General features: G+C 38.8%; 2 protein-coding genes across 4 annotated transcripts in view; one reads left to right on the forward strand and one right to left on the reverse strand.

Moving 5' to 3' along the window:
- Positions 1-3,167, forward strand: part of atp13a2 (ATPase cation transporting 13A2) — a 25,905-nt gene extending 22,738 nt beyond the window's left edge. The window contains 4 exon segments of the mRNA XM_037773331.1: positions 409-632; positions 796-947; positions 1,088-1,260; positions 2,859-3,167. Coding sequence (XP_037629259.1) covers positions 409-632; positions 796-947; positions 1,088-1,260; positions 2,859-3,026 — 717 coding nt within the window. The 3' untranslated portion in view covers positions 3,027-3,167.
- A 907-nt stretch (positions 3,168-4,074) lies between these two features.
- Positions 4,075-9,676, reverse strand: szrd1 (SUZ RNA binding domain containing 1). 3 transcript variants are annotated; one of them, XM_037772852.1, is made up of 4 exons: positions 9,465-9,671; positions 8,051-8,101; positions 7,449-7,718; positions 4,075-6,135 (listed from the first exon to the last, which is right to left on the reverse strand). In XM_037772852.1, the coding sequence occupies exons 1-4, from the start codon at positions 9,506-9,508 to the stop codon at positions 6,126-6,128; spliced, it is 375 nt and encodes a 124-aa protein (XP_037628780.1). In that variant the 5' UTR covers positions 9,509-9,671; the 3' UTR covers positions 4,075-6,125. The 3 variants fall into 3 exon arrangements, with proteins under 3 accessions (XP_037628780.1, XP_037628778.1, XP_037628779.1); XM_037772850.1 differs by having other exon boundaries at positions 4,075-6,140; positions 9,465-9,666; XM_037772851.1 differs by lacking the exon at positions 8,051-8,101 and having other exon boundaries at positions 4,075-6,140; positions 9,465-9,676.
- Positions 9,677-15,942: the final 6,266 nt, after the last annotated feature.

Here is a 15,942-nt window from a genome sequence, read left to right on the forward strand (position 1 = left end):
TACACAATAACACAAACAAACTAACGATCAAGGCAGCGGTTAGACCAGCAACACCCCCGTGTTCTGTAATGTAAAATTACAGTTTTTTTCAATGGAGTCTGGTGTCTTTGGCGAGAGCATAGATGGATACAACGGCTTCAGTTCCCCGTGCAGTAACTGCTGTCTGTTTCTCCAAACTGGGGGCGTATTGACCGTCATCTACTGTAGGTAATATGCTGACTATGGATAAGTACCTCATACAACCCCACTTCAAAACACCCAAACTATCCCTTTAATGCGAAGCCATCTGTTTGCTGTATCAGCTGTCAACAAGTCACACTGAAAACTAAACACACGCCATACTGATCACCAAAGCATTGCTTACAGAACTTACAGTGAAGCATGTGACTTCTTGATGTGTGTGTCCAGGTGAAGACGATGTTTGCTGACTGGCAGTTCATGTTCGTTGACTTTTTTCTGGTGACTACGGTGGCCATCGTGATGGGGAAAGGAGGCCCCAGTAAGGAGCTGCACCCCTGCAGACCCTCAGCCAGTCTGCTGACCCTGCCTGTCCTGGGCAGCATCTTCATCCACTTCTGCATGATTATTCTGAGCCAGCTGGCTGCGCTCTTCATCACCACCTCGCAGGATTGGTCAGTACAAAGTCACACAGCTGCAAAGAGCTAATATTTCAAAACCTGAAGAAACATTTTATATTTGTGTTGAAAAAACCCAATATCTCAGATTTAGAAAAAGGACCATCATCCCGTCTACACTTGATACACTGTAAAATTTCATCCCTTGTATTTTTTTTAGGTACGTTCCACTCAATTCAACCTCGTTCGGAGAAGCCAACCTGCCCAACATGGAGAACACCTCTGTGTTTGCCATGTCAGGTTTCCAGTACATCATCATGGCTGTGGTGGTCACCAAGGGCTACCCTCACAAGAAACCTCTCTACTACAATGGTGAGTCATCCGAAATGTCCAAGGATGAGAATTTGGGGTTGGAAGGGTGGCTATTCATCGTTGTCAGATTTATTAAATATAGTATTACAAGTGAAGCTGACTTATGAACTCAGAAGTGTTTCTTCTTTTTATCTTTCCAGTGATTTTCTTCGGTCTACTGCTTGTCCTCTTCGGCCTGATGACTTGGCTGGTGTTGTATCCTGGGCCCGTCGCCGGTCGACTACTTAAACTGTACGACTTCTTTGATATGAATTTCAAAATGCTGCTTGTCGCTGTGGCTGCTCTCAACTTCCTCATTTGTTTTGTTGTGGAGGTGAGTGATGATATGAAACTTTAATATTCTCTCTCAGGACTATTGTTAATTTACATGACAATAAGCTGACTCGATCATTAGCTGCAACGGCAACCAGATGAGACACATGACAGTCTGTGGATATAACTGATGCTGGGATTCTCCGTGATTCTTTAAGGCTCACTTTTTATCAACCTGGACCCTATCTTCCCATGTTTTTATGTCTAAATGACTAATGGAGATGACAATTTCTGAAATTGGTCCAGTATTGAAGGAGAGCACTGTAGACGGCAGCTGCTAACAAGCTGCTATCGGGGCAAGCTGGCACCGTCATTTACATCCACTAAAAGTTCTTTTTTTTGGCTTGACAGGATCTGATTGTTATTATAAGTGTCTGACAACATTATGGAAAGAGTCTTGCTCAAGGAGAAGTCTCGTTCTGAAATCTTGCGAGGTGACGGGTTGCCGGAAGACAACGGTGAAATAGTGCCCCAGCCGGTCGGAGTTTGTTTTTTTGCAGTACAGAAAGCGTAGCTTAGTGTTATCTAAATATTTAGATGATTTCAACAATGTGGATGAGGTCTTTGAATTCGATGGCCACCCGTATCTATTTGAGTCAGAGTATACGGATATTCACATTTCACAATGAGACTTGTCCTTGAGTGGGACATGGACACAATAACAAACAGACCTGTTTTATTTCTCTGTAGGGTTCTTTCCATAAAGTTGTCAGACACTTATAATAACAACCTGAGCCTGTCATGGCAAAAACAAGCACTTTTAGTGAACGTAACGTTACATTGACGCTGCTCACTTTTCCTCGCAGCTTGCTTCACAGCTGCTGTCATTAGTCAGACACAATAACATGGGAAAATAGGGTCCAGGTTGAAAACCTAAGTTACCTTTTAAAATTAAACTTACTGTATACCATATACCAAATATACTGTGTAACCAGCATACACGACACTGGGTGACAGCGCCATACTAACACTAGAGCTGCAACAAATAATCGATTAGTTGTCAAATATTAAGTTAATCGACGAGTCATTTTGTAAGAAACAAAAAGTCAAAATTTTCTGATCCCAGCTTCTTAAATGTGAATATTTTTCTGGTTTATTTACACCTCTATGACACTAAACTAAATATGTTTGAGTTTTGGACAAAACAAGATTATTTGAGGACGTCATCTTGGGCTTTGGGAAACACTGATCGTCATTTTTCACCATTTTCTGACATTTTATAGACCAAACAACCAATCGATTAATTGAGAAAATAATCAACAGATTAATCGACAATGAAAATAATCATTAGTTGCAGCGCTAGACACATCGCATATGTATAACACGGGTGAGTCAGCGTCTGCTCTCTGCATCAGATAAACCAAATTTATAAAAAAATATGCATCTAGAGAAGCTGGAATCTCAGCTGTGAATGCAAAGCTTTATTTTGGCTTATTAGTACAGTTGAATAGAACGGAGCCATCGTTAATGTGCTTTTCCTGCTATGACGATTCAAACGTCTGCTCTAAGAAAAGGTCTGTTCATCATTAATGGATAAATAATCTCGTGGTTTATTCCCTAAGAGACCTTGCTAACTGTACAGTTGCTGTTTTTTTCCAGGTGCTGATAGACTTGGGTATCCTGAACTGTCTTCGGTTGCTTCGTGGGAGGCGTGAGTCGAAGAAACAGTATAAACGTCTGAACGCCTTTCTGGCTCAATCGCCATCATGGCCGCCCCTTAATCAGACCTTGACCCCCACAGATCACACAGTCATCCACTTCAGCTAGCATCTGCTGGCCCCTCTTTTGGACACTTGTCGCATTCACCCAAAGCCAAAAAGGGCTGTGGATGTCTGAGCTACATCCTCAACTTTATTAACAATGCAAAGTTATGTTTACTTCTATTAATAAAAACTATTTTTTTGTTAACAGAAGTGTGTGTGTGTGTGTGTGTGTGTGTGTGTGTGTGTGTGTGTGTGTTGTGTGTGTGTGTGTGTGTGTGTGTGTGTGTTTTGAAAGAAGTTTGTATTTTCGGTGAGATTTAATAATGTGGTCCTGGGGGTGTTAAATGACCATGTTGCACTGGTGGGTTTCATTTTAGCCAATTAAAATCAGTTTAGCAAAATTACAAAAACATTTTCTCACATCTGACCAGACATAGTTTGGGGGATTGGTCCTGGGTTTGAGATTCCGCTTCCTCCCCAATACAGTAGAGATTAATGGAATTTTAAAGGTGCTAATTTGATATCCAGAGCATTAATATAGCAGCAAACAACTATTGTCTATGTAAAGATATAGGAGTAATGTCTACCTGAGCAGAGAATGAAGTGCCTCTCCCTCTGTGTGTTGTAATCAGAGCTTCTCTGTACTTTGTTGATATAGCCGGCCGCCCGCACGTTTTTTACTGCATATGAGCGCCACTGGCTAGCTCGCGGCCGACGCTCTGCACTGTGCTCATACGGCAGTTGCAGCTGATAACGCCGTCCCCAACCGACGGTGCCGTTGCAGATGCGTAGCACCCACCCTCCGGTTCCCCTCAGGTTAACACTGTTAGCTCTGTCAGGACTGTTTGCCGTTGTTTTCATTGTTTGCGCTGTTAGCTATGAACCATTGGCTCAGGTGTCGCCATGTTGAGAGCCGTGCGGAGGCAATAGAAATCCTCCCAATCTCGCATTTAGCACCTTTTAATTTGCGGTGCTCAAAGCTTCGAAAAATGACATTTACAATTTTCAACAGTATCCCTTTTTCCAATAAAAGTTGCTACTCTGGATAATCCAATGTTCCTGCCAATTTGATGTAAAGTAATGAACACAAAATGAGCAAAATAGAAATGACATTTTTTTGCAAATCATTTTATTAAATCAGTATTTACAGGCAGTTTGTGTTCTCACTCAAGAGCTCAGCTGAACCCGTCTGTCTCCTGCTCTGCTGCTTTATTTCCTCAATTAAAATCTCTTACCAGTATTGTGAATTCTCGTTCGGATATATTCAGTTTCTTGAACTACAGTAACAAAATCAACAACCAGGAAGCAGAGATGTGATACAGGAGGCACAAGCTGAATTCCACCATTACAACGTTTCTATTGATGATGTGCACCACTGAATATGGCTTTATTGAGATCTCTTCTCTGAACAAATAAAGAACATCTGTTGGGCACAATGGTCCTGGTTCACAGACAGCTGCGTCTCCATGACGACCATCAGTTTCTGAACAATCACATGGGGTGATGTTACTGTTTCTGATGTGACCAAGATGCCAACAGTCAGACAAGATAAAAAAAAAAAAAATGGCATTCATTCATCTTGGGACGAGGACATCTGTGTAGCAGTTTCTAACAACCCGAGCGTTAATACGGACATTCGCTGTTTGATCAATCGAACCCGCTGGAAAAATACAATCTTAGTTCATTTCATTCATTCAGTCTCGTTCACTTGCACCTGAGTTCCTGCGTACCGTACGTCAGCGAAGGACACGAAGAAACGAGCACGAAGCTGACGAGGTGGAGATATGACGGACAGGCTTGTGAAGTACAGCAGTAAATTCATTCCCCCATCTGACCCTCTCTTGAGTTGCTGCCAACACCACCTTCAAATAATGACATCTGAGTTCACTGATACACAGTATACAGTATATACAGGTTGATTTTAAAATGGGATTTTGGTTCATTTTGATTAAAATACTGTTCTGACATCGCTACCACCATCTCATACAAAAAGGCAGAAAAGCTACTTAAAAACGGACTTAAATCCATATTCTCCTTTTCCTGTCTTTTTTTTTTGCTTTTACTTTTAAATAGAAATAATGATGTGACAGTCCAAGGAAGACAGCTGAAAAGCTCAATTAAAAAACAAAAGAGACAAACCGTAAACAGAACTCGTCAGATAAACAACTTGACACACATGACCCTTACCCTCAAGTTTTTAAAAACAAATGGCAATTTACATATTAGAGGTGCACTGATAATGTCGACAGCTGAGTTACTGGGCAGGTACCAGTTCAAGTACTCTGCTTTAGTGGTGAGTTTACTGTGGGAGATCTGACACCACAAGTTGCAGCCCAGAGTGTCTGTGTTTAAGGACAAAACAGTGAGACTAATTTACCACCAAACCAAGGTGAAAAAATGTGAATTCTTCCTATTTTATAAATACTGTTCAAACCTGTTCGTGTGTTTTAACAAACAGGTTCTTGGTGGTGTATGTATAATGTGAAGTAAGTCTGTAGATATCAGAGCATCCCTAGTATAGAAAATTAAAGACAAGCGAGAAAAACAAAAAGATAAAAATGTGAGCAAACATCTGCAAATTAAAAACATGTATGTAAAAAGGTGTGAGAAGTGACCTCTGGTATTATTACTGGGGAGAAGCTGCTGCCCGAGGACCAGCTCATCTCATTTTGCTATGGCCCGTCACTTCTCCTCCTCTCTCTCTGCCATTCTTTGTTTAAGTCTTTGCTCCGGCCTTTGCAGGCGTCCTGAGACGGAGAAGCGAGGTGGAGGTGAGGGGCGTCTTTTAAAGGGATAATCACAGTGAGTCCAGAAGATGTCCATAATCACAGTGTCAAACAGACTGGAGTGGGGAGAGAAGAGTGCACATTTCCATTTGACTTCCTCCTGGAGTTCCTCGCTCCCGCTCAGTTCCACACGACTGCTAGTGGGAAGAGTTGCTGTACTCGCAGCCCATCTAATATAATGGAACTGAAGGAAGGAAGTTTTAAGAATAGAGTGCTGTCTTTGCTCTCAGGTGGCCCTCGACCTCTCTCCCCTCGATGGCTGGGTGGCCCCAGGGCCCACTTATCTGTGCTGTTGGAACCCTTGGGTGCCGTCTGGGCCGGCTGGCTGTCGGACAGTATGATTGTTTGATCGGGTGTCTTCTGAAGGCAGTGTAGAGTTATTGCGCCCTGCCCTGGCAGAAAAAGAGGACACAGGAATAAATTAGCGACAGCAGCGTTTTACACGTGCCAGATGCCGGACATAAACGGCTCACAACTCATTTCCAGTTGGCAAGTTTCAGCAGCGTACAAAGGATGCCTTTCTCCTGAACTATCCTAATTACAGGATCCCTGTAGTCAGAACAGACAGATCTCCACACATGATTTTAATTATAATGTTCCCTCTCGGTTTTAGGGAGTTAGCGCCAAAACTGTATATAATTTTTTTTTTTCATTTTCCATTCTTTTGTTTTTTTTATATTAATTTTGGCACAATTCAAATCCAACTGAACACAAATGAAAATATCTTCCTTACTACCTTACTCAGTCAATTAACTTAGTAGTAGTGTAAACAAGAAAAAGTCAATCAAGTTCTCCAAAGTTGCTGGTACTGGGTACCAGCTACTGGTATCATATGAAACTAGAAAACCTAAGGAATCCATTGGTACCAACCATGTCATATTAGCTTGTTGTGAAGGAGGCTAAATAACGCTCCAAACTTATATGCTACATTTTGGCGAGGAAAAACTGGCATGGCCATTTTCAAAGGGGTCCCTTGACCTCTGACCTCAAGATATGTGAATGAAAATGGGTTCTATGGGTACCCACGAGCCTCCCCTTTACAGACATGCCCACTTTATGATAATCACATGCAGTTTGGGGCAAGTTATAGTCAAGTCAGCACAATGACAGCTATTGTTGCCTGTTTGCTTGAGTGTGTCATGTTATGATTTGAGCATATTTTTTTATGCTAAATGCAGTACCTGTGAGGGTTTCTGGACCATATTTATAATAATAAATATAAACATACATTTGCATGAAGCAGCGTATTTGCCCACTCCCATGTTGATAAGAGTATTAAATACTTGACAAATCTCCCGTTAAGGTATATTTTGAACGATAAAAAAGTGTGATTAATTTGCGATAAATCATGATTAACTATGGGCACTCATGCAATTAATCTCAATTTAAAATTTGAATCTATTGACAGTCCTAGTTTACAAACATTTTTAATAGAAACATCTATTTTTTCTATCTAGTTGAAGAACTTAGTTTAAAAGTAGTATTGATTTTGACATTTCAATACTCAACAACCCAAAATGTTATTACTGGAGTCAAGGTGGATTGAAAGTAATGTCTATTCATTTGATGCCTTTCTCTCAATTGGATACTCTGAGTAAAACACAGTCTTGCACAATGTGGAATATTGCAAGTGCCCTTCAGCAAGGCGTCATTAGGCTGTGAGTAAAACCGCTAAACTGTCAATATTTGAGGATTATTACCTGTCAGTGTTGGGTTTGTCCTGAGGCGTCTCCTCTGGGCAGGCGCTGCCAAGTATTCTCTTTCTGGCCTCGGCGTACTCTGCCTCGCGCTGGGCCAGAGACTTGACCTGTGGCGTAGGCCTGTTCTGATTCGAGGGTGATCCCAGTGACCCGTTGCTTGAAGGCCGCTTCAAAATGCGTATCTGAGGTGGGGGTGCTGCTGGTAGGGAGTCGTCCTGTATCACCATGGTTGTCCTTAATGGGGATCGTGAAGAATTATTACTGGCCTCCCTAGAAGCAGAACAACAGGACACCAAAATTAGTGGTATGACAGACAGACATGGCCAAAAGACCCCGTCCTTATCAAGTTACATACATCTGAAGTGTTAGGATCCGCTCTACCATTGAGCTCACTTAAAAAATGAATGAATGAATGGATGGATTAAGTAGATTGAATTTGTGTATCCCAAGGAATAAATTGTCTCTTGTTAGACATGTATGGTGAGCTGGTTCTTCATAACATGAAAAAATAAAAATAAAAAAAATAAATAAAGTTGTAGGTTTTGTCCAGGTGTGTACTTTTACAGATAAGCATGTTTCTTCCACCTTCTATAGGGCCTTACTTTTCTTTCTGGCTGATCCTTAGCTTCTCTTCTAACCGTTTTTTCCATTTCCTGTTGAGGGGGGAAACATAGTGCAAACATGTATTCATGTAAACAAACAACATGGTCTAATTGATTTGTGGTAAAAAGAGAAAAAAAAGAGAAAAGTGTAGCAGGAAGTAAGCAAGTCTGAGAGTGGATGGAAAAGCAATGCAGGATTTAGTTACAAGCTATTTATACCATGTGTAGGACAGCTGCCAAGTCATAACAGAAAGTGATCAACTAGCTACCATTAGCAGGGTGAGGTTGTTAATTTAAGGTTTGATGAGGAGCATTTTTATTCTGACTAACCACATGTTTAAAAGCTCTGTAACTTCAACCTGCTGGACTAATATCTCCTCAGAGCCACGTTGTTGATGTCACGAGTTAGCTGCCAAACTAAGCTAATTATAGCTAAATGTTACCAACATAACCAGCCAGAAGTTCACAACATGGCCGAAAAATTGTTGTTACACAACACAACAACTTGGCCTTGTAAACTACAGGAAAACCAAAAAGTTAAGTTAGGCAAGCTGACATTACACAGTAGTAGTTTAAGTCGACTTCTTTAAGCCAGACTCCATGAAAAAAATGTGCTAAATGAACCACAATTTCGACCTACTAAAACAGACTCACAACGCTGCTAGTCGACTCCGGAATAGTTCAGGAAATATCGTAAAATCAATCGAAATCTTAATATTAGTGTTATAAAATGTATGCCGAATTAAACATGAGAAATAAGAGTGTGTTTTGGAAGTCTCTTTAGTCTTGTCTGACATTAAACAGTAATAGTTAAAGTAGACTTTTAAACCAGGCTCCATGAAAACATGTGCTAAAACAGATCCACTACGCTGCTTAGTCGTCTCCGGAATAGTCTTAATCTTAGTGTTATAAAAATGTATGCCGAATTAAATATGAGACATAAGAGTGTGTTTTTGAAGAGTTTTTAGTCTTGTGCGAGGTGTGTACATGAGCCGAAAAGTAAAACAAACACTCAAATAACACATTTTCCATGCTAGCCTTGCAATAACTAGCTAGCTTAGCATTAGCTTAGCATTAGCTAACGTCAACTTAGCATCTCAACAGGAACTTTCGTGGGTTTATCTCTCGACATGTAGCTAAATACTCGTTAAACTACTAATAAGGCATATTGATTATTATATTTCACACGAAATTAGTTAGAAATAGCAACTTGTCTAGTTAGTTTGGCTTAAGTCCACGCGAAGCCTAGCTAGCTTAAGTTTCTTAGAAGCTAACTAGCTAGCATTAGCCACATTGTTGGCCCAGAGGGAGACACACATGAGAACTTCTAAAAGTATATATATTCATGTAAAAGAAGCTACTAAACAGGATATTCGTCTTTAGCTGAAGGTATATTGAGTGTTTGGTTATTTACCCCACTATCAGCAGCTTCCTCCCAACTTTCTGCGACCTCCTCATCCATGTTTCATGTTTGCTCAGACAGACAGACAGACACGCTGCTGGAGGAGCTGCTGGACGTCCTGGGCCGCTTCAGATCCAGATCCGCCTCTCTCGCTCGCTCGCTCGCTCGCTCTCTCTCTCGCGCTCTCTCTCTGACGTCACACTGATGGAGTTCCCCACCGCATGATTCTTCCTCTACACATCTACACAGCTGATTAGATGAGGGCCGCAAGTGGTTAACTACATTTCAGTGAAGTGACCGTAGACCGTTTTGTTTTTTTTAAACAATATTTTTATTAAATTTTACATATAAACATATAATGTATATTATTGGATTATACTTATTGATGCATTAATGTGTTCACCACTTTAATGTTGCAGCTGGTAAAGGTGGAGCTCATTTTAATGACTTTATATACTGCTGGGTAGTTTAATCTATAATAATACATCATTTATTCGTTCATTATATTTTATATTTTTATTTTATATATTAAATATTTCAAAGAATAATAATAAAAAAAACAACAACAATTCAGAACATGGAAATACTCAAGTAAAGAACAAGTACCTCACCCACCAGCTGCCAGTAAACATATATACATATATACACAGACAGACAGACTTTAACAGACAGAAATTATACAATGAAATGTTTAGTCAGAATTTCCACAGTAATCAAAGAAAGAGAGACATGACATTTTATGTATTTCACATATCTAACAAAGAAAACAAATAAAATAAAAGATAAGACAAAATAAATAAATATTTCAAAGAATAATAATAAAAAAACAACAACATTTTCAACAACAGCACTCAGCAACACACAGCAGTTTCAATTTGACTGTGCCCCTTGACGTCCAAGAAACTCCAACAAAGGTTTCCAAAAGTAACGTTATTTAGTAAGAAAAAGTATTAATGTTTTCATCACTTTAATGTTGCAGCTGGTAAAGGTGGAGCTCATTTTAGTGACTTTATATACTGCTGAGTAGTTTAATCTATAATACTACATCATTTATTCGTTGATTATATTTTGTATTAATGATCTAAATCTGTTATTAAATCAATGTAGTGGAGTAAAAAGTACAATATTTCCCTCTGAGATGTAGTGGAGTAGAAATAGAAAGTATCAGAACATGGAAATACTCAAGTAAAGAACAAATACCTCACCCACCAGCCGCCAGTAAACATATATACATATATACACATACAGACAGACTAACAATATTAATAATTAAATTAGACAATGAAATGTTTAGTCAGAATTTCCACAGTAATCAAAGAAAGAGAGACATGACATTTCATGTATTTCACATATCTAACAAAGAAAACAAATAAAATAAAAGATAAGACAAAATAAGTAAATATTTCAAAGAATAATAATAAAAAAAAAAAAAAATTTCAACAACAGCACTCAGCAACACACAGCAGTTTCAATTTGACTGTGCCCCTTGACATCCAAGAAACTCCAACAAAGGTTTCCAAAAGTAACGTTATTTAGTAAGAAAAAGTATAAGACGTATTTTATTCTGAGCATGATATACAAGTATGGGAACTGTGTTTAAAGCTGCAGTAGGCAGAATATTTTTTGGCATCATTGGGCAAAAATTCCATAATAACTTGAGTGTTTTGATACTTTCACAGTATTTATATAGGACTTAAATCTGCTTTATAATATAAAAGCCATGACCTTTAAAAAATCTAACCATGACGGGAGACTTTGACCAATCACAGCTAATTTCAGAGAGTGAGCATTCCTATTGGCTGTGCTCTGGCTGGTGGGCGGTGCTTGGTATTTCTTCAACAGATCTCAACATGGCTGCCGGAAAAAAGATATCATATTAACAAAGATTGAGATATTACTCACTTTTAACAATCCCAGTTTTTCGGCAGATGAAATTTACATCAATTTGATTAAATTATTTCATTTTGATAGGCTATTGAACCTCCATACAGGGTAAGGTTTATTAAAAACATTAGAATATCAATATGTTGGAATAAAGCCAAACCTCATATACTGGCTAAATGCGAGTATTTTAACATGAAATACACTAAAACACTGCTTTATATTTGATTTTGTGACTTTAAATCTCTTTTAAAAATATAATTATTTCCAAGAACGACTAATTTATATTCTTGGTGGAGTGATTAGGCAGATTTGGGGTAGAATTCTTGGCACAAAGACATCATTGTTTTATCAAGCATTCCCTCAGTTTTTACACATGTTCCCTGAGTTTGGACACATGAGGGCAGTATTGGTTTGTTGGACCACCACTGATGTTTTAGTCAGATTTAGTGCAGCAGGTTGTTTTCATCAAAGCATAAACAAAATTAACTGTTAATTATGATAACATACATGACTGGTCCAAAATAAAACATACTTGACCAAGAATATACATTTGTTGTTCTTGGAAATAATATATTTTTTTAAAAGGAGACAGGCCGTCAATTACCTACTAATGTAAAGAAATGGACAGACAATAACAGCAAAGTAAAATCTGTGAAATCAACATAATGACAAGTTGTAGTAGTAGAATTACCTGGAATTACTGTAAAGTATTGGGAAGTTACAGAGTAAAATTAAAGCAGAATAAAGAGGTTTGGTGTGTAATTAGTACAGCTTAAATGATTCTGTGGTCCAAGCTAATTAATATATATATATATACATATATATATATATATATACTGTATATAAAGTTAGAGCACAGACATTCTTGTCTTTCTCAATGGTGAAATTAATCTGTTGTCAATAATGAAGTAAAGCAGAACTTCTGTAACATCATACTATCTTAAACATATCGGTGGTTTACATGGTATTGTAAAAAGTTATAACATTTTTTAATGACACTGGGTGACAGCAAAGTGCATCTTTTGTATTTATTGGACTTTATACATTGGCTGACTAGACCAGACTGGTTACACACATAAATGTTGTTTTATTGTTACCGGAGTTATAATTGCTTCCTCATTATCTAAACTGTGTCTTCTGATAAGAGAGGCTTTTTTCCCCACTTAATCAATCGCGGAGCGGAAATAGGGGAGCAGATATGAGAAAAATAAACTCAATAACCCAACTGATATGCATGTCAGCTTTTTTTATGCACCACATTGTCTTATTGCAGCCCGAGATGTTTCTGATTTATTGTGTTATATAAGTATTTGGCATATGCTATAATATAAATGTTTCCATGATCAGCCGATTGCACTGTCCAGATCAGAACCAGCCTGCAGACCTATAAAGGTGTCATAGACACTCTGATTATCATCTTCTCTGTCTCTCTTTTTCACAATTTTTCAATCCTGTCCTAAAACAATATGATTAATTAGCTCATACTCTATGGACACTGAAAGACTTTTTTCTCGCTAAATCCTCCTTTTCATATCTGCTATTAAAAAAAATCCCTTCATAATGCTCTTTCAATGTAACTGAAGGTCTTTGGTTTGTGCAAAATCAAGTAGATGTCTTCCAAACTTACAGCTTTTTTATGTATGATATTACCTGTTTGTGTTTCAACAGACTGGATGTTTTCCCATCGAGCTGCAGTGGAAGAAGGACATATAACAAAAAGATGGCATTTGGCCCTAAAATGATTGTAACTATGGAAAATATCCACTTGATTTGTCCAACTCAGACTATTGCCTAATTTTATCCTCAGATAAACTTTGGAATATATTTTTGCAAAAGTGGAAGACTGTGGATTTTGTCTTTACAGTGGGAGCATGTTAGGAAGGGATCTTTTAAAGGCCAGTATGAACAGGATGAATGATAACAGCATAATCTTGTTCAGACTGTTACAGACAAAAAATGAGAACCTGTCCTTTAATGTCCCAGGGCCAGACCTTATCTGTAAGTTGACGTAGAGATTTCTGCCACAACTTCACTGCTTTAAGGTGCACGGAGAAGGGAAATTGTGTTATAGTTCAAAAGTCTATTTAAAAGTCTAACACTTGAATAATCTTATTAATTGTTCTTTGTAATATGTATGACGACAACAAGCCAAATGAAAAACTCTATGGACCAGTCATTTCCTGCTCTGAACATCCATCCCACATAGGGTGACCAGGTGTCCCACTTTACAAGGGACTGCACAGCCTTTTTATCCCTTGTCCCACATGTTGAGACGACGTCCCACATTTTCATTGGCTATAGTTTTTAAAAGTCAAACCGCTGCAGGACAGAAGCTTTTCTAAAATCTGTCTTTTATCCAATAGCTGTGTAGAAAGCAGGGAAGGCTGTCATCACGGGTCTGTGTTTGCTGTCAGACTGTTAAACTACTTATAAGTATTTATAAACCGGTGGAAGGCGATTCTCATAGTTTTGTTTGTGAATTTTGCCAGTTATTTTTCTATTTCACACAGTGACATGAAGCAACACAGTTCATGTGAGTCTCATAAGAAACGTGCGGCTCAAAAAGAGTTGTGCCGATCTATGGATGCATTGGGGCAAAGCATAGAGATGTTACAAGATAAGAGGCAGAATATAAATGTTTATTATTTAAGTTAGATAGACATTATATTAAAATTGTAGAGTACCTCTCAGCCTTAGTAACGTGTCCCCCATTGTCCCACACAAACATACTCTTTTGTCCCACATTTGGTTTGTTGGGATCTGGTCACCCTAATCCCATATGTCCACAGTGTCAGATTGCATATCCTCAGTGGTGAATATTTCAGAGATGTAATAAACACAAACAACATCTGGGCCAGGTTTGCCCGGGGCGGAATGAAATGCAAAGAAAACACAGACAGTCTGTGAAATGAAGTGGTACAGTATGGTGTTCATTTGAATTGCTTTTTTATTGCAGAGCAAATCTATTTCAACAATTCAGAATCAAATGTTCAGGGTTTTTTTTCGTTGTAAAAACTTGTTTTCATATCAAGTAATATACTAGATTTCATGTCAATGAAGTTTGGGTGCGTTTGTTTTTGTTCACCTGGAGTGATTATAGGTGCACATACTGACTGCCCAGTTCTTTGAAAATAATTAGTCATCTCATGTGCGAGAAGATTTTTTTTTTTTTCCTGAAAAGACTTTTCAGACACTTGGTGCAAATTTGAGTTTCATGAGCTGCCTTTTGGTGAGATCATTAGTCTATAATATAAACTGATATCCAAACTGACTTTTAGTTCCAGGATGAATATCATGCATTGAATTAATACTTAAAGACATGGAAGACTTTTCAGTTCTATGTTTGCTGCTAAATGTTACTGAAAGGGTAATTAAATTAAAGTTTGATGCTCAACCAGCTGCAACATTGACCCTTGCAGCGATGACAAAATAAGAATCACACTAGTGACCTTAAAGCCAATGACAGCAGCAAGTATCTGGAAATAAAAACAACTAGACTTCTTCTCTGATGACAAAGAGGCTGAGGAAGGGCAGAGGTGAAAATGATGAGTACTACACAGGCCATTTTTTAAGGTGATTTTTATTTACAAAAAATCCAAAATGTCTGAGCTCTTTTCTCTCCTGTCCGACTATGGGCACCTATGGACGTAGTATCCTGTCACGTATCCTATGATGTAAATGGACACCAGTGCAGCCAAAGCTCCCGCTGCCTTCACTGCTACTCCATAGTTGCCGGTACACACTCTGTCATAGATCCTGTGAATGTAACAGAGAGGGACGCAGAGTCAGCTCAAACAGCATCTGGTCAAATGTTTAACATTATTTCATGACCTGGTTTCACCACATTGTCACTTTGTTTTTGACTGTTGAGGTTTTCCAAAGCTTACTACTCATTCACATCATCCTACGTCTCTATAGGTTTGTTCCTCAGTAGAATCAGAAAATGCTCAAAAAAATGAAAATTGTATCTTTCTGTCAGGCGTCACTTTGACTCACCTCATCTTAGCAGACTGTGATGCCTCTACGTTCATGTTGATGTTGTCCTCGTTCCAGCGGTCATATTGCACGCCCCCGGCGTTGTTGGAGTCCATGTGGGAAGTTCTTCCTCTCCTCAGAGGTTTATCTGCTGCCTGGAATCACTGCTCAGCCTGGACACAGAAACTCTGTGCTGTGAAATAAATCCTGTCAGTCACAGCCTTTAATTAGCTAAATCAGACCACATGACCGAGATAATCAGACTCAAAAACAGTGATTTGATCATTGTCACACAAAGCAGAATTGACTTTATCTCCCCACATTCAAATAATCGGGATTAGTGCTCACCTGTATGAGTGTGAAACAGTTAACAACCTGTCTGAAGAGCTCTGCTTACCAGCTCTTATAAAGCCACGACTGAGTCTGAGAGAGCCGTGCCTCTTGCTTAGAGACCTCGGTCATAGTTCATATGTTCACCAAGGTCAGCCTGTCATAAATGTATTGGTTGTACTCCAGCTTTTCTTTTATGACCCTTTCTCAGTGATAAAGGGCAAGTTAAGCTCTGTGTAATTTGTTCATCTCCGGTTTCAGCACATCCTGTGCAGATAGTGGATTGCAAAGCAAAATACTT

This window comes from Sebastes umbrosus, chromosome 6 (assembly GCF_015220745.1).
Source record: "Sebastes umbrosus isolate fSebUmb1 chromosome 6, fSebUmb1.pri, whole genome shotgun sequence".
In the NCBI taxonomy this organism is placed as follows: Eukaryota; Metazoa; Chordata; class Actinopteri; order Perciformes; family Sebastidae; genus Sebastes; species Sebastes umbrosus.